Source organism: Lynx canadensis, chromosome B3 (genome assembly GCF_007474595.2).
Source record: "Lynx canadensis isolate LIC74 chromosome B3, mLynCan4.pri.v2, whole genome shotgun sequence".
Classification (NCBI taxonomy): Eukaryota; Metazoa; Chordata; class Mammalia; order Carnivora; family Felidae; genus Lynx; species Lynx canadensis.
Window position 1 is genome coordinate 44,999,387 of NC_044308.2, and position 24,215 is coordinate 45,023,601.

Here is a 24,215-nt window from a genome sequence, read left to right on the forward strand (position 1 = left end):
TGATAAGGTTCCCTGAGAAGCGAAGGACACACCGCTTCTGTGGCATCGTCTGTCCAAAATGCACAACCTGAGGGGCACCTCGGTGGCTCAGATGGTTAACTATCCAACTCCCGATTTCAGCTCAGGCCATGATCTAATGGTTCATGGGGTTGAGCTTGGGATTCTCTCCCTCTCTCTCTGCCTTTTTCCCACTTGCGTGCATGTGCACACGCACTCTCTCTCTCAAAATAAAAAAATAAACATTTTTTAAAATGCACATACATACATAAATAAATAAATAATAAAATGCACAACCTGAATCTAATTAAGAGGAAGCAAACAGACTCAAACTGACATTCCACAAAATACTGGCCTGTATTCTTTAATGATGTCAACATCACTGAGAAACTGATCCACTACAAGACAGTAAATACAGAAAAAAGATAACTAGCTATGCTGTATGATTCTGGAATAGAACTTAGACCAGGGAAGGTCTTCTATAAAGGAAACAATGGTTAAAGTTGAAAACTGAATATTGAAAAAATCCACAACATATTACACTATATTATAGTTATTTAAGAGAATGTCCTTGTTCTTAGGATATACAGAATGAAATAATACAGGAGCAAAAAGGCATCATGACTTCTGCAACTTACTCCCAAATTATTTAGGGAAAAAAATTATATTTACACACACACACACACACACACACACACACACACACTCATATCACACAATAAGATTAAGCAAATTTCCAAAATGTTAACAACTGGTTATACAGAGTTTTTGGGCTACTCTTACTGTTTTTCTAAATTTGAAATAATTTAAAAAGAAAAAGCAAAAAAAAAAAAAAGAAAAAAATTCTCCCTCAAAAACACATTTCATATTATTCTATATTTATGTGGGTTTTTAAGATAAATGTTGAACAGCTCCTGTTTTCATTAGTAAATTTAGAATTTTCTCAAAAAATGTTCTCTATATTACAATTAATGTCATGTAAGGAATAAATATTACTTATTTTAAAAATGTTCTTATTAGAAAGATACAACATATGAAAGAGTAGGTTACAAATCAGCATGAAAAAGCACATATATATATCACATATGTATAGAAAGATTTATATAAAGATGACAGCTGAGTGAGAGAAGTTATGAGTATTTAAAAAAATATTTTGCACTTTCTTATTTTCCATTAAGAAACATATTGTTTTTTAGAATAAGAAAAAGTAAATATTTTTATTTTTAAAAAGCTCATATGCCTTTCTTAGTAGTAGTTACTAAATCTTAACAACCTCAGTGGCATGTTGAATATACAATAACAAACCCACCCAGAGAATGATGCAAAGGTAAACACTGATGAGGGGCGCCTGGGTGGCTCAGTTGGTTAAGCATCTGACTCTTGGTTTCAGCTCAGGTCATGATCTCACAGTTCGTGAGTTTGAGCCCCATGTCGGGCTCTGCGCTGACAGCACAGAGCCTGCGTGAGAGTCTCCCTCTTTCCCTCTCTCTTTGCCCCTCCTGCACTCATGCTTTCTCTCACTCTTAAAATAAATAAATAAACATAAAAAATCACTGATGAAATATTCAAATACCATATTCTAATAGTCCCAAAGACAAAGAAAGAAAATTCATTTTTATCTTCACAAGTTCTTGAATTCATAAATTTATTTGTGATTTCTACTTAAAAAAAAATAATAAAACTTCTGGTGGTAACAACAAAAACTATTCTTGGGATAACTAACTACTTTTATTCCCATGTGGCCAAAGTAGAACGATTCCGCAGGGGAAAATTATGGAATCATGGAATTGGAGGCAGCTGGGAGATAATGTAGTCCCCCTCGTCACATTGTAAGACTGTCTTCTTTTTCCCAATCACACCCAACCAGCTTCCACTTGAATACTTTCAACAGCAAAGAACTCTCAGGCTCACAAGCCACCAGTGTCTTTTTAAAAAGAACCCATTACCTGAGGATATTTCTGCCCTGTGTTAAGTTAAAATCTGTCTTCAGGTAACTTCCAATTCACTTACTGGTTCCAGGTCTGTATTCCTGAATTCACAGAGTAACTAAGTCTAGCCCCTCTTTTATATGCAATAATACTTCAGATGTGGAATATAGCTTTAACAGTTTCTTCCGAACAAGTGTGAATTAATGGGCCCTGTTGACTTGTGAGCAGAAGAAAATCATTCACTGCTGTGGTAGCATACTGCCAGCTGTAATAAAAGAAGCCTTCAAAAGTCCCGCAAAGATATGTGTTAATTTCTGAGACACACCGACAGTGGCTATAAACAGAAAACAGCCCTCAGATGGCATTAAAGAAAACGCACACAAGGGACGCCTGGGTGGCTCAGTCGGTTAAGCGTCTGACTTCAGGTCAGGTCATGATCTCACAGTCCGTGAGTTTGAGCTGCGCGTCAGGCTCCGTGCTGACAGCTCGGAGCCTGGGGCCTGCTTCAGATTCTGTGTCTCCCTCTCTCTCTGCCCCTCCCCTGCTCACATTCTGTCTCTCTGTGTCTCTCAAAAATGAATAAATGTTAGAAAGAAAGAAAGAAAGAAAGAAAGAAAGAAAGAAAGAAAGGAAGGAAGGAAGGAAGGAAAGAAAGAAAGAAAAGAAAATGCACATTTGCAAGCTGAGCAATTTTGGTTGGTTTGCCTGTCCATCACGGTGGCTTTCCATGTACTTGGAAGTGACATAACATTTTAGTTCACTACAGCACAGCTACTCAGAAAATCACCTAAGGACATTTTACCGTTATTACCATCAGCCGGGGTCACAGTAGTTGCATTAACTGGTTTTCAGATCATAGTGAAAATAAACCACGAGAGCTGTTTTCCTTTTGGCCTACCAGCGTCAACTTCTGCCTTCATTTCCTTCATGTCCTCATTCATCTGTAACTCCAGCTTGCTGATGCGCCCATGAACCTTCTCCTCTTCCTGTTTTGTTCTCTGCACCTCCATATTCTTCTTCTGACTCTCTTCTATTTTGTCAAGTCTGGCTGACATCTGGCTCAGCTTCTTCTCCATGTCCCTTTCACTGGCTCCCTGAGATCCGTGATAAGAATTGCACCTGATTACTCCAAAAGGAAAGTCTGTACTGCACTCGCATCAGTCCTAGTATCATTTAACAACAATCTGCAGGGAACAGAATCGCAAAGGTGGCTTGTTGCTCACTCAAACATCCATTCTCCCCTGTTTCCTTAACAGACCCCCAATTTTCAGCATGGTGCAAGCTCACCCAGAATTAAGGCTACATTTTATATAGTCCCCTGAGTTTAGTGCGGCCATAAGATTAAGTTCTGGCCAACAAGATGTATGTGGCAGCTTCTAGGAAAAGCTAAAAGGCAGCTGAGACATAGCCTCATCCCTTCCTTTTTCCTTCTGTTCCTGCAATTCAGGCGTAATAGGTTGAGCACTAGCCATCATCTTGAACTATGAGAACAAGGGTCACTCTCTAGAATTGGCAGAGGTAAGCCAGAAGAATCCTAGGCTGCTGAGGACTGATAAGCTACCACATCAGCGCTGCACTCCCTACACCCAGACATCTTTTATGTGAAAGACAAATAAGATGCCATCTATCAAAGCCACCGTTATCCTGAGGTTTGCTATTAGTTATTAACCAATCCATGTGTAAAACTAAACAGTGATCCAAAGACACAGAAGCCTACAAATGTAGTAGTATGAAATTAAGCAAATCAATCAGTAGATCTGATAATATATGGGAGAACACTTAAAGAAGTATTTGACATATTAAATATTGTCTTTCCTTTTCTTTCCAGCGTGCTTGGTTTTTGTGGGAACCTGAATCTGCAGGTGAGCCTTGGAGGCCAAGACTACAAACACTGAGCTTTCAGTCGGCTATTGCATGACCTAGCTCTCTTGATGTTATACAATGTGCTCTGCAATCCAGCAGATCAACACTGAGAGCCAGCAGAGTCAGAGATGCAGACTGCACCGGATGCTTCTGCTCCATCAAAGTCCAGTAGGAGGAAGCAGCGCAAGAGAAGAGAAGGGAGAGGAAGAGGGTCAGGCTAAACGACCAAAACACAAAAAGATTTGCCTGCCAAATACCAGTTTCAGAGCCTACGGACTTTGAAGACTCTACATGCAAGGCTTTCTTGATGGTTTTATGGGGCAGTTCTGCAAACCTTAGTTCTGTGGGAGAATGGGCTAAAAAGAGAAGGAAAATGGAGAAGAAAACAGTAGATTTTGTTGACGTGTTGCACCGTGAGTGTGCATACTGTGGTTGTAGTGTGATGGCGGGGCCTAGTGGGAGAAACCTGGCCAACGTCGTGTTTTCCAGAAGAAGAAATTAAACCAAATAGGATGAAGTTCGTAGCTGTTAGTTCTATTTAGAAATGCAGGTGGACAATTTGGTTCACTAAGGCCTTGACTTAAATTCATCTTAGCTGAAAGTACTAAAATTTTCTATTTAGCCTTTATTAACCAAAACAAGTCCAAGTGCTCTCTTTATAACGAGTACAAAGAAAGGATCCTAAGGCAAGAAACAACCGAACAACTTAATGTGGTGCTACATAAGTCAATACTAAGTTGCAAGGGATTATTCATAAACATTGCAGGCCCCCACTGAATAACTTCACTATATTGTGCTAAACACCAATACCTACACTGTTTTCCTTAACAACCAAGGAAAGCTGATCGATTTTCTGTAAAAGTTCTTTTTCTATCCGTTCTTGTTCCTGTTGCAACCAATTCCGTGCAGATAAAATCTCATTACTGAGCTCCTCAATCGTACCTTTAAATCTAAAATAAGAAAGTTAGTAAGTTAGATGTAAAAAAAATTTTTGAATTACATCATATAACCTCAGTCTCTGGCTATCAAATTTCTCACAAATATGTCAGCATTCACCTAGGCTCCCTCGGAATTACAAGCTTACCTTCCCTTAGAATTGTCCTTAGCACTAAATTGGGGATGGGGTGCCAGGAAGGATGACACAACAGATAAGCACCTGCTAACACTTCCTACTGGTGTAGAGCTGATGGTGTGGGTGTTGAGGTGTCACACAGTGACACACAGCCATGCCCGGTGCTCATCTTTGCCTTCAGAAGGCCCCCAGTGCTCCTGGCTCAGAGGACACAGTATCTTGGCACCCTTCCAGTCTCCTGTCTTTTCCTGGGCTCTTCCTCCCTCTCCCTGTTATCTCCCAGGACTGGAGCCTGGCGCCCCTTCTCTCAAATGTTCTCCAAATTGCTCTTGCCGGATACAGATATTTCCTAAAAGAAAACTGAAAGAAAAAAACCCTAACCTCCATTCCTCCAGTCCTTGTCCTTTCCAAATACATTAAAATTACACTCCACACTTGCTATCTCCTCATTACTTTTGTATTCGTTTTATTATGAAATAGAATAAAAGCAGAAGAGAACATATGACTTAAATAATAGTAATAATAAAATGGACACTGTGGTAGAAGACCCTAAATTATCTGCTACATGTTTTCCTCTTCTTTCCTATTAAGAAATCCTCAAAGAGGCGCACCTGGGTGGCTCAACCAGTTGAGCATTTGGCTCTTGATTTCAGCTCAGGTCATGATCCCGGAGTCGTGGTATCAAGCCCCATGTCATGCTCCATGCTGAGCATGGAGCCTGCTTGAGATTCATTCATTCTCTCTCTCTCTCTCTCTCTCTCTCCTCTCTCTCTCTCTCTCTCTCTCTCCCTCTCTCTCTCTCTCTCTCCCTATCCCCCCCACCCCCACTGTCCCTCTCCCCTGCTCACTCTCTTTCTCAAATAAAATAAAATAAAATAATAAAAAATTATTTAAAAAGAAAGAAAGAAATCCTCAAATGTGAACTGGGTACATGGCTGCCTGGCCAGAGACTACATTTCCCAGCCTCTCTCGCAGCCAGGTATGGCCATATGACCAGGTCGGGCAATGGATCACAACTGCCCGGGTCTTGCCACTATTAAAAAAGCTTCCTGGGCAGGAAACGCAAGCCAGCAGCCCCTCCCAGCTGTGGAGCTCAGCCTACAGCCCTGCCTGACCAGGAAGACTGACCACAGAGGCTGCAGCTTAATGCATTCACTTATTCTAGCAGTATTCTGATGTAGTCTTTAGAGTTTCTCCATATAAGATCATACCATCTGCAAAGAGGAATAGATTTACTTCTTTTTTTCTAATTTGGAGTGCTTTTATTCCTTTCTCTTGCCTAAGTGCCCTGGCCAGGACCTCCAACACTGTGTTGAATAGAAGTGGGGAGAGGAAACACCCCCACCTTGTTCCTGATTTTAGAGGAGAAACTTTCAGCTTTTTACTGCTGAGTAGATGTTAGCTGTGGGTTTGTCATATATGACCTTTATTATGTTGAGATACATTCATTTTATACCCAATTTGTTGAGTCTATATCAAGAAAAAGGTATCAAATTTTGTCAAATGCTTTTTTCCATACTGAGATAATCATATGATTTTTTTATCCTTCATTCTGTTAATGTGGTGTATCACATTTATTAATTTACATATATTGAACCATCCTTGCATCCCAGGGATAAATCCCATTCCCTCATGGTGTATGATCCTTTAAACTTGCTGTTGCATTTGGTTTGCTACCATTTTGTTAAGAATTTTTACATCTATGTTTATCAGGGATGTTGGCCTGTCTTTGGTATCTGGGTGATGCTGGATTCATAAAATGATTTTGGAAGTGTTCCCTCCTCTTTAATCTTTGGAGGGGTTTGAGAATGGGGTTTGGGGTGGGGGTTATTGAGTTTGTTGGCATTTAATGGTTTATAATAATCTCTTATGATTCTTTGTATTTCTGTGGTACCAGTTATAATGACTCCTATTTCATTTATAATTTTACTTATTTGAGTGTTCTTTCTTTTTTTTCTTGGTTAGTCTACCTAAAGTTTTGTCAATGTGGTTTATCTTTCAAAAAATCCCCAACAATTAGTTTCATTAATTTTTCCCATGGTTTTTCTTTCTTTTTATTAAACATTTTTAAAAGTTTATTTATTTATTTTGAGAGAGACAGCACGCACAAACTAGGGAGGGGCAGAGAGAGGGAGACAGAATCCCAAGCAGGTTCTGCACCATCAGTGCAGAGCCCAATGCAGGGCTTGAACTCACAAACTGTGAGATCATGACCTGAGCCGAAATCAAGAGACAGACACTTAACCGACTGTGCCACCCAGATGCCCCTTCCGTTGTTTTTCTATTGTTTTCTAGATTCTATTTATTTTTGGTCCAATCTTTATTATTTCCTTCCTTCTGCTGTCTTTATGCTTTGTTTGTTCTTCTTTTTCTAAAAGAAAGAACATATCTTTCAAGATATCTCATATATTTCAAGAGTATCTTATATTCCTTGAGATACAAAGTTAGGTTGTTTATTCAAGATCTTTCTGTTTTCTTAATGTAGGCATTTAGTATTGCAAACTTTCCTCATAAAACTGCTTTGGCTGCATTCCATAAGTTTTGATACTTTGTGTTTCCATTTTCATTTATTGAAAGATTTTCTAAATTTCCCTTTTGATCTTCGTTGGCCCATCTGTTGTTCAGGAATGTGTGGTTTAATTTCCATATATTTGTGAATTTTCCAATTTTCCTCCTATTATTGATTTCTAATTTCATGCTATTGTGGTCAGAAAAGGTACTTGATATGATTTTGATCTTCTTTGATTTATTAAGACTTGTTTTGTAACCTAACATATGATCTATCCTGGAGAATACTCTGTTTGCACTTAAGAGAAATTTGTATTCTGCTACTGTTGGATGGAAAGTTCTGTACATGTCTGTTAGGTTTCTAGTTGGGCAGGGCTTCTGCCTATGCTCTGAGGTCAGGGGATGGGAGGAACAGCTGCCTGGGCTCCCCAGTCAGATGGGCCTACAAGCTGGGCTCTGCATTCAAGCAGGGCCGCTGGCTGGGCGCCCTGGCCAAGTGGGGCTGCTGGGCTAGACTGCACGATCAAACAGAGCCACTAACTGCACTGGGCAATTACCTCTGGTCGGCTGAGGTCTCAGACTGTGTTCGCTGGCTGGGCAGTTCGCTGCTGTTTGGACTCCATGATTAAGGGCTGCAGGCTGGGCTCCACAATTGCACCCAATCAAGTGGGACCCCCAAGCTATGCTTCCCAGCCAAGTGTTACTACTGGCTAGCCTCCAAGTTCAGCTGGCTTCATCATCAGACAGGGCCTCAGGCTTGCTCCAGGACTGGGCAGGCTGCTGGTTGTACCACACTGTTGAGTGAGGTTCCTGGCCAGGCTTCCTGGTCAGGTGGTGCCAGCTGCTATACCTCACAGTTGGGTGAAGCTGGTGGCTGGGTTTTGAGATCAGGCAGAATCATTGTCTGGGCTTCTGTTTGGGGGAGGGGTTACTGGCTGGGTTCTCTGCTTGGGCAAGGCTACAGGCAGTGCTCAACAAATAAGTGGGAGCAGTCTGGGCTCCACTTGCTAAGCAAGGCTGTAAGCTGGGCTCCACAGCCAGGTAATGTAGCGGGGCTCCAAGGTCACCTGGGGTCACTATGCAGGCTCCCCACTCAGGTAGGGCTACAGGTTACAGCTTTTATTTTTGATTATTATATTTCCTAGAAGTTCTATTTCGTTGTTTTCAATTCTGACTGATCACTTTTAATTATCTCTCATTCCTTAGTCATACTTTCAAAATGTGTGTGTGCGTGCGTGTGTGTGTGTGTGTGTGTGTATACTCACACATACATATACATCACATACAAATGTATGTACGTACGTGTATGCTTATTTTATCTAATAATTCCTATATATGCAGTATTTGGACATCGAATTCCTCTTTTCTCTGTTTCTCCTGACTCTATCACATGTGTGACTTTTTTGTTTGTATTGTTTTACGATTTTTGATTATACATTCATGCTCCTTAGAACTTGATCTGTTCTGGGAAGATCTGGGAAGGCTTCAGGACTGGGTATTTACATCTGTTTCTTCCAGCTTCTTAAGCCACCACCAAAATAGGATCATTCTAAGATTAAACTGTCCATGGGGCGCCTGGGTGGCGCAGTCGGTTAAGCGTCCGACTTCAGCCAGGTCACGATCTCGCGGTCCGGGAGTTCGAGCCCCGCGTCAGGCTCTGGGCTGATGGCTCAGAGCCTGGAGCCTGTTTCCGATTCTGTGTCTCCCTCCCTCTCTGCCCCTCCCCCTTTCATGCTCTGTGTCTCTCTGTCTTAAAAATAAACATTAAAAAAAAAAAAATTTTAAAAAAAGATTAAACTGTCCACTGTGGTTTTCTTCAAGCTACTTGGGTAATGTGAATTCTAGCTCTAAATTTATATGAAGGCTGTATTGTGGGGGCACATGGCTGGTTCAGTTGGTAGATCTCAGGGTCATGGGTTCAAGCTCCATATTGGGTATAGAGCTTACTGAAAATAAATAAGTAAAATAAATAAAGGCTATATTGTGGTCCTGAATTTTCAAGGAATATCTTCTATCCCTCTACCCAGAGCCAAGATTTAGACAGGTGAGTTTCCTTAGGCTCTCTTTGTGGAAAGGGCATTTTCCCTAGTTCACCCAACCAGGGTTTTCCCTTTGGGTAATCAATCTGACCTTCTGCCCCAGGCTTTGTCCCCTCTCCCCTGTGAAGAGCATTTGTGTCTAGACTTCTAGACTTTAAACTGTAGGAAGGAAAATAAAGATGTTCGTGTCTGCTGACTAGTAATATCTCCTAACGAAGTAATTTACATAGGAAAAAATACCAACATGTTTATTTTTTCCTCTGTGATGGAAGGAAGAGGACTGAAGAGATTTTTCTGTACTTGGCAAGCATGTAGGATCTATGAGAAGTGGTGACATAACTCAACGATTATATAATACAGACAATTAGAGAAAAAAGAAACATGCTTGTCATAAGAGAATTCCTGTTAACTCAGCAACAACCTTGACACAACATTAAATATGGTGATGATAAGATATAAGAACCAGGAGAATGATTAATTTAAAATCTCCACAAGTCTCTAACAAAGTTCCACACTAAAATCATTGTTAAACAATATATTAAGTCAAATACACACACACACACACACACACACACACACACACACACACACACACACATAAACATATATAGTGATGACTGGCTCTGCTTAGGCAGGAAAATGCCAAGCTCATGAAGATTCATGATGGGAGAAGATGTATGGTTTTGTGACTGAGTAGAAGGGCAGATGATGAGTTTCACTGTGGGCAAGTACAGTTCAAAGTGTTACTATAACAAAATGGGAAAGTATAACACATCATAGGGTGCTGACTGGATAGTTTACAATCACCCTAGTGCACACCTCTCCTACCTACACTACTGCAGCAATGCCCCCACCTGATGATGTCCCCATCTCTGCTTTGCCCCCCACTTTTTAAAAATTTTTTAATCTTTATTTATTTTTGAGATAGAGAGAGACACAGTGTGAGTAGGGGAGGGGCAGAGAGAGAGTCTCTGGAGACACAGAATCTGAAACAGGCTCTAGGCTCTGAGCTGTCCACACAGAGCCCGACACAGGGCTTAAACTCACTGAGTGCTAGATCATGATCTGAGCTGAAGTCGGATGCTTAACCAACTGAGCCACCCAGGCGCCCCATGCTTTGGCCCCTTTTGATTCACTTTCTTTTTTTTCCTTTCTTTTTTTAATGTTTTTAGTTATTTTGGGGGGGGAGGGAACACATGAGCAAGGGACGGGCAGAGAGACAGAGGGACAGAGGATCAGAAGCTGGCTCTGTGCTGACAGCAAAAAGCCCAATGTGAGGCTTGAACTCCTGAAACTCACGATCGTGACCTGAGCCAACGTCCGACACTCAACCAACTGAGCTACCGTGGTGCCCCACCGTTTTCTGATTGCCACCAAGGCCATTTAAAAATAACTATAAATCTTATTATATCACCCCATCTGCCTCAAGCCCTTCAGTGGCTGTCCTTACTGCACTAAAGCCAGAGACAACAACCCCGCGTATGGTCTACAAGGCCCTGCTGCCGGCTTGCCTCCTCCCCAGGCCTCACTTCCCCTCCATCTCTCTTCCAGCCACCCTCGCCATCTTGCAGCTTCTTGTATGCCACACTCCTCCATCCCATACGTTCTTACCTCACTCTTCACCTAGTGAATCCCATTTCTTCTTCAGCTCTTACTTCAAACATCACCTCCTCAGGAAGGAGGCCCCACAACCAGGCCTCATAGCACCATTCATTGTATTAGCTTCCTGTGGCTGTGGTGACAAATTGCCACAGACTTGATGGCTTAAACCAACATGTTTATTCTTTCATAGTTCTGGAGGTCAGAGGTCTAAAATCAGTTTCACTGCACTAAAATTGAAGTGTGAGCAGAAGTGGTTCCTTCCAGAAGCTCTCAGAGGAGAATCATTGCTTTGCCTCTTTCAGCTTCTAGTGGCCACCTGTATTTCATGGTCTGTGGCCCCTTCCTCATCCTTACAGTGCATCTCTGAGTCTCCAGTCTCTTTTTCCATTATCACGTGACCTTCTCTCATGACTCTGACCCTCCTGTCTCCCTCTTACAGACACTCTAGGGATTACATGGGGTCTACGAGGTAATCCAAGGTAACCTACCCATCTTAAAATCCTTAGTCACATCTGCAAAGTCCCTTTTTGCCATATAAGGTAACATATTCACAGGGCTTGGGCCATGGTGATCTTTGGGGGACCATCATTCAGCCTACCACAACCATGCACCTTTTCTTCAAAGCAATTGCAACCATTAGTAATAATAAGGCATACACTCACTCAAGTCACTATTTGATTAATGCTCATCAACTCCTTAGACCATAAACTCCACAAGGATAGGAACAGAGTCTGTTTTTCTTTATTTCTGGATCCTTAGCAACTAGGCCAGTGCTCACTATATATCTACTGGATGAATAGATAATTATCCAACTACTAAAAACCATAAGAAGGAATGTAAAGTGGCAACATGCTACAAGGAAACTTTTCCTCTTAACTTCCATTATTGTTTTCAGTTTGTTTTATGTGATAAATAAAAATGAAAAGGAAAAAAACCGTACTAGTGAATAGGGTTATCAAGAACTCAAACCAAAAAAAAAAAAAAAAAAAAACGTTTATAAGCTGACTACTTACTTCGTATCCAAAAGCTGCAGCTGGTGGTTACTGTCTCTGTGGGACATCTTCAGTTTGGTGCTTTGCTCTGATATCGACAAGTCCACTCTGTTCAAAAGCTGAGAAATCTGGGAAAGAAATCTTGCTTGTAATATCACATATGATCTTTAGAGGTAGTTTCAGATAACATCTGGTAAGCTATATTCTAGTCGATGACATTAAGATTCAATATAATTTAATATATTCTTTTAGCAGTTCACCTCATCTTTCCACTTCCATTTTCTATCATACACACTCATCAGAAATCAAGACCAGGAGTGATGCCAAAATCCATGACGCTCTGAGTACTTAACTTTATAGTTCTCTGATGAGCAAGACTAGTTCTCTGCCCAGGACCACTACTTCCACCTGCTGGCACAAAATACAGTTATGTTTACTTTGGGATTTCTACCATTAATGTGGCTGCTAGACATAGAGAATGGAATTCTTATCACTTGCAAAATCCTTTGAGGTCCCAGATTTACCTCCATATCAAGTCAAGTCACCAGAAAATATAATTTGTAAATTCCATCCCTCCTACTCCTGGTTCATACCACCCACCCCTTTCCCTGGTCTTTCTACTAAGAGTTAATAGAAACTCGTCCTATATGAAATGTCTTTAGTTTCTTCAGGAATTACGGTGTTCGATATTCCTCACTCACAGATTCATGGGACAAGTATTTATTAGATCCAGAACAAAAAAAAGTATGTCTCCTTCTATAGATTTCTATATGCATCCGACTTGGCTTGGCCACCAAGAAGCTTAGTATCTGCTGAGCATTTATTTTCTGTTGTGGTAATTCTGTCCTTACTCATTCTCCGAAAAAAAACTATTGGAATTTTGTTTTATTGTGGGGTTTTTTTGGTGGCTTTAGAATATCTGTGTCCTTCACATAAGCAGATTTAGATCTTTATTGAATGTATTTTGAACACAAGTATTTTTACTCCAGCAAAGTGACCAGGTGCCCCTTTTTACTGGAATGGTCCCTCTTTGCATGAAGAATAGCAAGTAGGGCAGATACTGTGGGGCAAATCCTAGAAGACAGGCCCCTTGATGGCAAAGGGAAGCTTTTAAGTGGCCAAAAAGCAAATGGTGAAATGCCAAAAGTTATGCTTTATAAAACTGATCTGTGTTTCAAGGTGGAGTACTCTAAAATTCACCGGCCAGCCTACCTCTACCTTTGTCTGAATCCTTTCCCACCAAAGACTATGTGATGAGGTAGCACGCAACATGAGTCCCAGGATAGTAACTATTTCCTGAACCAAAAATGGGGACATGGCATATAACAGAATGCCTGATCATTCACCTATGCACGAAGTAGTTTTGGAGCCATAATTTAGAATTTCTGGAATATATTAATTGTTTTAGGAATGAGGGAAAAGAACCTTTAAAATTAGGACTCTACCAAAAAAATTGGCGCTTTGGTTGCCGTACCCGTGAAGGGCCACTGCACTGAAACAGGGGGAAAGAAGAAGTGAGGAAAAGATATGCATGTGCTAGGCGTCCCGGCTGGTTTCTCACCACCATGTTATTCTTACTTAGCTAAGAACAAATTACCTCCTTTTAAAAGGCTACCTGAAGTAGGCCATACCTGCCCCTCTGCGTCTTTGATTTTTGTTTCCAAGATAAGTTTGGCAGCTTGCTGTTCTTTGTTCAGGTGCTGGAGCCCCTCATAAGTCGTTTTGTGCTCTGCAGAGAGTCTGGCTATGCTGGCGTCACACCTGTCCAGGCAAACGACAAAGCTAACTCTGAGTGAAGTTTAAAAACAAGCACTGAAGCTCCTTGACATATTCAAACACACAACCCCACTCAAAGAAACTGTACTTTGACTCATTCTTTTACACAGAGGTTCAAATGAATATAGAGAGCTGCCCTCGTTATGGGTTTTAAGTTAAACCACAGGGATGCTGCTTAATAAGAGTAGGGATGTCACCATCAAAGGAGCAAAGGCTTTACAATGCTCATGAGTATAAAACTGTACATGCAGTAAGAGCCCAATTACAGAAGGCCTATACAGTGTGCCGGACGGGGTCTGTCACTCTTCAGTGCCACCTCCACGCCTCTAAGTTCTCTGGGCCTTCTTTGGATCGTGAAGGCAATTCCTTCTACATTTGAAAGTACTACTCCTAACCTTTTACCAAATCGCCTCAAGACGGTCAGCTTTGAGTGGGGTCCAGAGCTCGAGAAGGCTGTGCAGCGGGTCTGAGCTGCAGTGTAGGCTGCTCAGTCCCTTGGGCCTCACAGCTTGGCAGTGCCAATGGTGCTCAAAGTATCTGTGGCAGAGAAGCTGTGTGCGAAGCCTCTGTCGAGCCCTAATAGGAAATTCACAGAATAGCTCCCTAGAAATACGAAACTAAGTCAGCCCCGTTCCAACCCAATCATCCCGCTCTGAAAAGTAGCCATTGGCTTGCTGCTGGGCCCCGGTAGCAAATGCGTTCCTGAGCACGGGACATTAAGTGACCAAGCAATCTGGCCAGTCCATCCTGAGCACCAAGCCATAAAGGGAGGCATATGAGCAGTGCTCCATCTTCAAGGGGAAGAAAAGCATAGACATCACGCTTAAATAGGTCCCAAAGGCGTAAGTACACTGCATGAGCCCACACTCCTGTGGCATATACTCTTGCTTCTGCCAACTTTCCTTTAACTCACACATACAGCCTCTTGAGGAGCTCCTGATGACCAGGTGGACCAGCAGAGGAAAAGCCAGACCTGGTTTACGAAAGGTGTCAGTATGCCGACACCTTCCAGAAGTAGACTACTGACACTTAAAAGCCCACTAGGGAGTGGATCTCAAGGGTGTTAAGGAAGGGAAACCCCCACAGTTGGCAGAAGTTCAAACAATGTATCTGCCTAGAATAAAAAATAGCCAGATGTTCATGATTAACGGCGAGAGACATAGAAGAAACATATTGGAGGATTGGTGACAACAGGAAAAGAGCCATATATTTGGATTGCTCAGAACTGACACAGCATTTTTGGGGTGCCTGAGTGGCTCAGTTGGTTGGGCGTCTGACTTCAGCTGAGGTCACGATCTCATGGTTTGTGAGTTTGAGCCCCATGTCGGGCTCTGTGCTGACAGCTCAGAGGCTAGAACCTGCTTCAGATTCTCTGTCTGCCTCTCTCTCTGCCCCTCCCCTGCTCACGCTCTGTCTCTCTCTCTCTCTCAAAAATAAAGAGACATTGGGGCGCCTGGGTGGCGCAGTCGGTTAAGCGTCCGACTTCAACCAGGTCACGATCTCGCGGTCCGTGAGTTCGAGCCCCGCGTCGGGCTCTGGGCTGATGGCTCAGAGCCTGGAGCCTGTTTCCGATTCTGTGTCTCCCTCTCTCTCTGCCCCTCCCCCATTCATGCTCTGTCTCTCTCTGTCCCAAAAATAAATAAACGTTGAAAAAAAAAAAAATTAAAAAAAAAAAAAAAAAAAAAATAAAGAGACATTTAAAAAAAATTAAAAAACGAAACAAAACTGACAGAGCATTTGTGCTCCTTGTGAATGTTCTCTGTATCAAGGGAGCAGAGGCCCAAAAATTGTACTTCCCAAACAACCTTGGCAGCTGGTTGTAAATAACCATAAATTACTTATACAGAGAGGTGGAAGAGAAGCCCTTATGTTCCCCTGGCAGGGATGGGCAGACGTGGGATAAACTGCACACGTGAGGTTTACAGCCACTTCTAGGCACACTCTTGCAAATCACTCACTCCCATGTTATAGGCAGCTGATGTTTTCAATGGCTCCTTTCTGGATTCTTGCACATCCCACTATCCTGAAAGCCAACAGCAGTTTCTTTCACTTTGCTTGCTTAAATCTGCCAAAGGCTATGCAAGCTCTAACCTCCTGGATTAAATACCTTCCTGCTAAAATACTTAGAGTGGTTTCTGTCTTCTTGACCGAACCTTGATGCATACAGTCATATATCCATATAAAATTTTACAAGGAAGCATGCAAAATATTAAGCAGCTATCTTTGGATCATGTGTGATTTTTATTTTACTTTTCATTCTTTTCTAAATTGTATAACTTCCCCACAATATGTATAATTTTTCTGATCAGAAAAATAATTACACAAGGAAAATATTTTCATCAACGGCCATGTACAAAGAATGGGTTCCAATTTTATGGAATATGCACTATCCTACCATCTTTCTCTGGGGTCCCCATGAAGCAGAAATGAGGCTGGACTACAAGGAATCCAGAGCTAGAGAAATGTGGGTTAGAGTCACTGTCATGAAAGTTAGGTCAGGTTCAAGGCAATAGGTAGCAGAAGCAGAGAGGCGACAGTGGGAACCCCACTCCATAATTTACTCTTTCAGTCAATAAGTATTTGTAGAATGGCCACTATGTGTCACATACTAATTATACAAAATGAAGACATAGCGGGAACTTTTTTCTTCAGTACACATACCATACAATCCAGAAATTTAAAAACAGATTCTTATGCCACCACTATAAAAATCCTACTCAGCTTACATGTATATTTTCTTCTGTTATTGGTGGAGATTTTATCTGACATTTTGTTCTTGTTCATTATCCCTCAAATCAGACAAATCAGCTCAGAAGATTGGGAACTTGCTGAACAAGTCATTATAAATACACAGACTGAAGACGGAGCCAGTGACAGGTCCCAGTTTCAGTAAATCAGCGGTCTGCAATCTTCCTAAAAGCACCGGGAATGAATTCTTTAAGATGTAGATCTGCATTTAGGCCTCAACGAGCTTTATAAATTGTTCCCTAAGTGACTCAGACACGGAAAAGAATCTCATTGACTAAGTCATACAAAATATTTGCAACAAGCTTAAAAAAACAAAATATTGGTCTAGAGTGTATAAGCCATGAATAAAGATTAAAGAGCATGCCAGTGCTTTGTAGGCTTTCTAATAAGCAATAAGATTTAACTGATTTACTAATCATTTTGCACTAAAATGTTGCAAATTAAAACTACTACCTGGTCTGTCGGTTAAACATGGTGGACTGAACACGTGCCCTTATTTTGGCTCCCTCCTGAATACCTATCAAGATGACTCCAGATGAATTTTAAAAAGGTATAAATCCACAAGGACAAAAAATAATGGGACGGAAAAAAAAGTATGGGGGAAAGTAGAAAGCAGACAGATGGTGCAGGAGATGGAGCAAAGCGTATATTTTGCTACGGCCGGTGCTGGGAGCTTGAAGGGCTCTATATCTGAAAACCAGCAGAAGCGAGAAGAAGCTTTAGTTCCCACGCGGCAAGACGGGCAAGAACCGGCTCCACTCAGGAAGCACACAGGAGCACACTTGTGACAGAACACAGGAACCAGGGTAACTGAAACCAGAGGTCTGAGTGGGGCCCTACCAGCTATGGAAAGCTCAAAAAACAAACAAACCGAAAAAAAACAAACGAAAACCTGGATGAGGGGCACCTGGGTGGCTCAGCGGGTTAAGCAGTTGACTTCAGCTCTGGTCATGATCTCACAGTTCATGAGTTCCAGCCCTGTCTCATGTTCTCTGCTGTCAGCGCAGAGCCTGCTTCGGATCCTCTGTTCCCCTCTCTCTGCCCCTCCCCACCCTCTTTCTCAAAAATAAATAAAAAATTTTAAAAACGTGGACCAAATGAGTTCTTAAATATGTTTAAGGTACTGAAAAAAATCGAAGACAGATTAATATCTATAACGAGAACTCTGAATTATTAAACAAAAACAGGCAGAGGGGAAAGAAGAACAAGTGGGTGAGAGAAAAATGGAAAATCCTGGAAGTAAACTACACAGTGTCTTCACAGACCTGACAAATTCTAGACTGGACCTGACTGAAGATGGTCAGTTAGTTTGAAGACAGTAGCAAGGAGCTCACACACAAGGAAGCAAAGACAGCGATGCGAAACATGAAAAAAACAGGTAAGAGACAAGGAGGACAAATAAACAGATGCCAACCTAAGTGAAAGAGGAATTGAGAAGTCCCCAAAAGAAGGAGACAGAAGGGTGGAGAAACATCTTAGGAGTGAGGAAAAAGAACTTATCATCCCAGGATAAAGGCAAAACAAAGGCAGACACAGATTTAAACATGCAAAGATAAAGACATGTATTGACCACAAACCCATACTGAAAGAGTCACTAAATCATGTACTTCAGTAAAAAGAAAAGAGCACCCAGGGACATCTGGCTGGCTCAGTCAGTAGAGACCGTGACACTTGATCTTGTAAGTTTGAGCCCCACGATGGGTGTAGAGATTACTTAAAAATAAAATCTTTAGGGGTGCCTGGGTGGCTTAGTCGGTTAAGCGGCCGACTTCGGCTCAGGTCATGATCTCACAGTCCGTGAGTTCGAGCCCCGCGTCGGGCTCTGTGCTGACAGCTCAGAGCCTGGAGCCTGTTTCGGATTCTGTGTCTCCCTCTCTCTCTGCCCCTCCCCTGTTCATGCTCTGTCTCTCTCTGTCTCAAAAATAAATAAACGTTAAAAAAAATAAGAAAATTAAAAAATAAATAAAATAAAATCTTTAGGGGTGCCTGGGTGGCTTAGTTGGTTAAGTGTCTGACTTTGGCTCAGGTCATGATCTCAGTTTGTGAGTTCAAGCCCCACATTGGGCTCTGTGCTGACAGCTCAGAGCCTACAGCCTGCTTCAGATTCTGTGTCTCCCATTCTTTCTCTGCCTCCTTTGTGCATATGCTCTCTCTTTCTCAAAAATAAATAAACATTAAAAAATAAAATAAAATAAAATCTTTAAAAAAAAAAAAAAGCACCCACAGGAAGGAGTGGGATGCAAGAAACAAAGGTGAGCAAACTGAGAAAATTATTGGTAAATTTAAGTTATTGTCGACTCTGAAGAAAGTAAGCTACCAGATCAATTATTCCAGTCTTTTAAAAATCATTTATTGGGAGGCGCCTGGGTGGCTCAGTAAGTTAAGTGTCCAACTTCAGCTCAGGTCATGATCTCCTGGTTCGTGGGCTCGAGCCCTGTGTCAGGCTCTGTGCTGAGAGCTGGGAGACTGGAGCCTGCTTCAGATTCTGTGTCTCCCTCTCTCTTTCTCTCTCTGCCCCTCCCCTACTTGTGCTCTATCTCTCCCTCTCTCAAAAATAAATGAACATTAAAAAAATAAAAAAATAAACATCCTCTTTAAAAACAAGAAAATAAAAATAAAAGTCATTTCTTGGTACTAACTCACATTTACCTGAGGCTGAACAACTTGTTTAGCTCAGTCATGTTGTTAAAATGCTATAATCCTTTTCAGAAGTAACAGGAAAAAAATTAATGGAACAAATTTTTTTTAATATTGACTTAAATACTTAAAATATTTTTAAAAAATATTTTAAATAATCTGACAAAACTGCATATATGCATTTAAATATTTTCAATATTCATAGTACAATATATACAATTAAGCAATAATTATGCCATTGTTCTTCTGTATTGGAAATCTTTTTTGAATGTGAATGCCCAATGTTGGAGAAAGTTTGGAGAATCAAGCTATATCACATACTACTGGTGGAAAAATACATTTTACAAGCTTTCTAGAGGGCAACCTGGCAGTATATGCCCCAAATTTTGAAACATAAATATATTTCTATGTGCCTTTCAATCTAGGTATTAGCCCCAAAGAAACAAAGTTTCAGGAAAGAAAAGAAAAAAAAAAAAAAGCAAACTAAGTACAATTCTTTATCTGTATAAATGCCTGCTGTTTAACTTGCTACTATTTTAGAATACTGGCCAAAATCCTTTAAAATGCCCCCAAAGGGTTGCTCCCTATCCATCTAACTTCCAGCAACATCTCACACACCTCAGTCCCTTTTCCCCTCTTCATCTAGTCACACTGATTATATTCCAGGGCTTCGAACTTACCTCACTCCTTCCCACTTCAAGGCCTGACCCATGTTGTTTCCTGTCTGGAATGTTATTCCCTGACCTCTTCACATGGGTACTTACCATTCCACCCTCAGAGCTAAGCACACAAGTCACATCCTTAAGGAAGCCTTCCCAGAGCCCCCAGATGAGACACACCAGTTACATACTTGGAGAACGCCCCACATAAATCTTTCACTGACTTGCGATTAAAACTTATTATTGTTATTATTTTGGATATCTTCCATAACATACTCTTGTTTCATAATATACTCTCATCACTGGCCCAAGCATGGCTCACTTTGTTCAGTTAATTATTTTGAGTAATGGCTCCCATGAAAGTAAGCATTTTGAATCCTGTGTCATCATTCCCTTGTTTTCCTATTAAGATGATTAATGGCAAGCCAAGAAACAGACTCTTAACTGGTGGTTGCCAGAGGGGAGGTGGGTGGAGGGATGCATGAAATAGGTGATGGGGATTAAGGAGTGCACTTGCCCTGGGTAATGTTTGGAAGTGTGGAATCAGTATATCGACACTTGAAACTTAACACTGTATGTTAACTGTACTGGAATTCAAATAAAATAAAATAAAATTTTAAAAGAGAGTTAATTGCATATACACATGCATGTATGTAAGTACATATATATGCAAATACGTGTGTATATATATGATGGCATGCTATTTCTTTTTTTTTATTTTAAGTCTATTTTGAGCAAGAGAGAGAGGGGGAATGCGAATGTGGCAGAACAGAAGAGAGGGAGAGAGAGAGAATCCCAAGCAGGCTCTATCTGCATTGTCAGAGCAAAGAGTGGGAGGGGCTCAATCTCTGCAACTGTGAGATCATGACCTGAGCCAAAATCAAAAGCCAGATGCTTAACCAACTGAGCTACCCAGACAACCTTAGCATGCATTTCTTAAAAGTATATATATGCATGTTTTAGTTGAATTTAACTTTTACAAAAGACATTATGTCAGGGGCGCCTGGGTGGCTCAGTCGGTTAAGTGTCTGACTCTTGGTTTCAGCTCAGGTCATGATCTCACGTTTCTTGGGTTCAAGCCCCATATCGGGCTCTACCACTGATAGTGTGGAGCCTGCTTGGGATTCTCTCTCTCTCCCTCTCTCTGCACCTACCCCACTGGCTCTCTGTCTCTCTCAAGTTAAATAAACAAACTTATAAAAAAAAAAAAGACATTATATCATATGCAATATTTTGGTATTTATTTTTTCCACCTATTATATTGCTAAGATTCATCCATATTGCCATACAGCACTGAGGTTCCTTTTGACAATAGAATAATATTCTGTTGTTTGTTACAATTTATTTGTTCATGCTCTCATTGATGGGCACTTTGGGTTATTTCAGTATTTTCTATTGTGAATGATGCTGCTATTAACAAGACCCCTTATACAAGAATTTCTCTTGGGCAGAAACTGATGGATCATGGAGTATGTGAATGTTCAACACTGGGAGGTAAGATCAGATTCTAATTTATACTCCCACTAGCAAGGAATAAGAGACTGTAAGAAGCCACATCCTCTCTAACGCTTATTTTCAGACGTTTCAGATGCCAGTCAACTGGGTGAAAAAAAAAATATTTTGTGTTTTGAATTTTCATTTCAACATCAACCACTGAAGTTAAATCTCTTTACGTGTTTGTTGACCACATATGTTTCTGCTTTGGTAAAATGTCATTCATGTCTCTCACCCATTGTTACACTGGGTTGTTTGCATTATTCTTATTAACTTGCAGGAAATCTTTAAATGCTCTTAGTACTAACCCTTTACCAGCCAATATCGTCCTCAGTTTGTAACATTTAATTTTCTTCTTTAAAGGGTCTTTTGATGAGCAATGTTTTAAATTTTAATATAATCAAATCCATCAATGCTTTTTATGTCAAGAAGAAATTCTCCCCTACCGAAAGATCTAAAAGATATTCATCTATATTTTTCTATTAAAAATTTTTAAGTCTTATTTTTAGCACTTAAGCCCTCTACCCGTCCAGAGCTGATTTTGTATCTGGTAGGAGGTAGAAAAGAAATTACTCTTTTTTGATATGTATAATATATTTTTCAGCTTTACTTATGAGCAATCCCTCCTTTCTCCACTGATCTGCTATGCCATCTATGACATGTGCTAAGGTCCCACACATATGTGGTCACAGTCCAATTTGTGCATGCTCTATTTTATTCCATTTTCACTTTCTCTACCCCTAAGCCAATAACATAGAGTTTCACAACAAGTCTTGCTATCGGGTAGGGCAATTCTCCCCTCTCCGGTCACCCTCAGAAGCGTAGCGGATATTTTTCACTCTTAACCCTTACATATAAACATTAGGGTCATTTTATCAAGTTCAACGTAAAACTCTGTTAGGATATTAACTGGAATTTCATTAATTCTAAAAATTAATTTGAAAGAATTAATATCTTCAGAAATATTAAGACTTCCTACCCTTGAATATAATATCTATCTCTATTTACTTATGTATTCTTATTATTTCTTTTTTTTTTAATGTTTATTTATTTTTGAGACAGAGAGAGACAGAGCATGAACGGGGGAGGGTCAGAGACAGGGAGACACAGAATCTGAAGCAGGCTCCAGGCTCTGAGCTGTCAGCACAGAGCCCGACGCGGGGCTTGAACCCACAGACCATGAGATCTTGACCTGAACCGAAGTCGGACGCTTAACCGACTGAGCCACCCAGGTGCCCCTCTTATCACTTCTTAATCAAATTAAAAAAAATTTTTCCCTTTAGAGGTCTTGAGCAATTTTTGTTAGATTTCTGCCTAGTTATTTTATATTCTCTGCTTTTATTTTAAATGGTATCTTCATTTTGGTATGTTTTGTTTAATAGTAAGGAAACTGACTTTTGTATATTAATATATCTAGCCATTTTGCTAAGTATGCATTAACAGATCAAAAGGGAAGGATATAAAAAGATTTGAACAGATGCAAAAAATACTTGAGAAAACCCAATACAAATTCATAGAATCTTAGTAAATTAGGAATTGAAGAAAACTTAATCTGATAAATCTATGTTAAAAAAAAAAAAACACGAGCAATTATCATTCAAAATGGAAAAACAATGGAATAATTTCATTGAAGTAAAAAACAAGAGAAAGATGCCCCCAATCACATCTACTTAACACGGTATTGAGGGGTTTGCCATTGTAAGATGACAAGAAAGAGAGACTAAGGATACAAGGATCAGAAAAGAAGAAATAAAATTATCATTATTTGCAAATGATATGATTTCTATAGAAAACCCCAAATATCGGGTCACCTGGGTGGCTCTGTCAGTTAAGAATCTGACTCTTGACTTCAGCTAAGGTCATGATCTCATGGTTCATGAGTTCAAACTCCATATAGGGTGCTGCACTGTCCTGATCTGCTTGGGATTCTCTCTCCTCCTCTTTCTCTGCCCCTCCCCCACTTGTGTGTGTGCACGCGTGTGCTCTCTCTCTCTCTCTCTCTCTCTCAAAATAAATAAATAAACTTTAAAAATATTAAAAAAATAAAACTCCAAATATCTACAAATAACAAGTGAAATTAAATAACTATTTGGCATTAAGTTGTTTGACATCTGTGTCCCCTCCTAGACAGAATATAAACAGCAAGACAGAGGGACGACATTTGCCTTTTTCATCACAAAAACCCTAGTGCCCCGTTCATTGCCTTACATGTAGAAGAGGCCCAACAGATATTGTGAATGGATGAATGTATTTGTGAACGGATGAATACACAGAAAATCACTGTACAGTGCAAAGTACTTGATTCATACTACTTCCTTTAGTCTTAAATCATCCCTCACTTCACAAATGATGGTAACACCAACACCAAATAAAGACCTTTCTTTTTTGAGTTCATAACTGTTCAGCAAAATATTATTTAAATCTTATTTGGGGATATCATGGGTTTTAACATACCATGAAATACAAAAATATTATACAAAAGCTTTATTTTCCAATCCAAACACAGCTTTTACTGGGTAGGAACTGTCAGGTATCACTACACCCGACCAGTTTCATTATCTTTGCAAAGCTGTTTGAGGGATGGACTCTGTTTGAAAAAGTTATTTAGAAAGATCTTGAAATTATCCTGAAGTTCATGGCTCACTGATTTTCCCTAGCTTTGGCTTGGCTTCAGTATTATTTCTCACTTGGAAACACAAATACTACAACATAAATTTCCATTAACACCAAGCAGTAGTTAAATACAATAAATTATGGCACACAACTGTAGCAGGATACTCCATACCCAAGTAAGCAGTATACTAGAACTATGCATATACTCAAAGAAAGCCCACAATGTACTGTTATGTGCGAACACTTCAGTTGCAGAATAATATATGTAATACTTTGTAAAATCAAAA

General features: G+C 40.5%; 1 protein-coding gene across 2 annotated transcripts in view; it reads right to left on the reverse strand.

The window, feature by feature from the left end:
• The window catches only part of FAM81A (family with sequence similarity 81 member A), a 75,774-nt gene that overhangs the window by 2,902 nt on the left and 48,657 nt on the right, over nt 1–24,215 (reverse strand). For both annotated transcript variants that reach the window (XM_030318068.1, XM_030318069.1), the window contains 4 exons: nt 13,633–13,762; nt 12,023–12,129; nt 4,603–4,738; nt 2,824–3,019 (listed from right to left, as the gene is read on the reverse strand). In XM_030318068.1, coding sequence (XP_030173928.1) covers nt 2,824–3,019; nt 4,603–4,738; nt 12,023–12,129; nt 13,633–13,762 — 569 coding nt within the window. The remainder of the gene's footprint in view (nt 1–2,823; nt 3,020–4,602; nt 4,739–12,022; nt 12,130–13,632; nt 13,763–24,215) is intronic.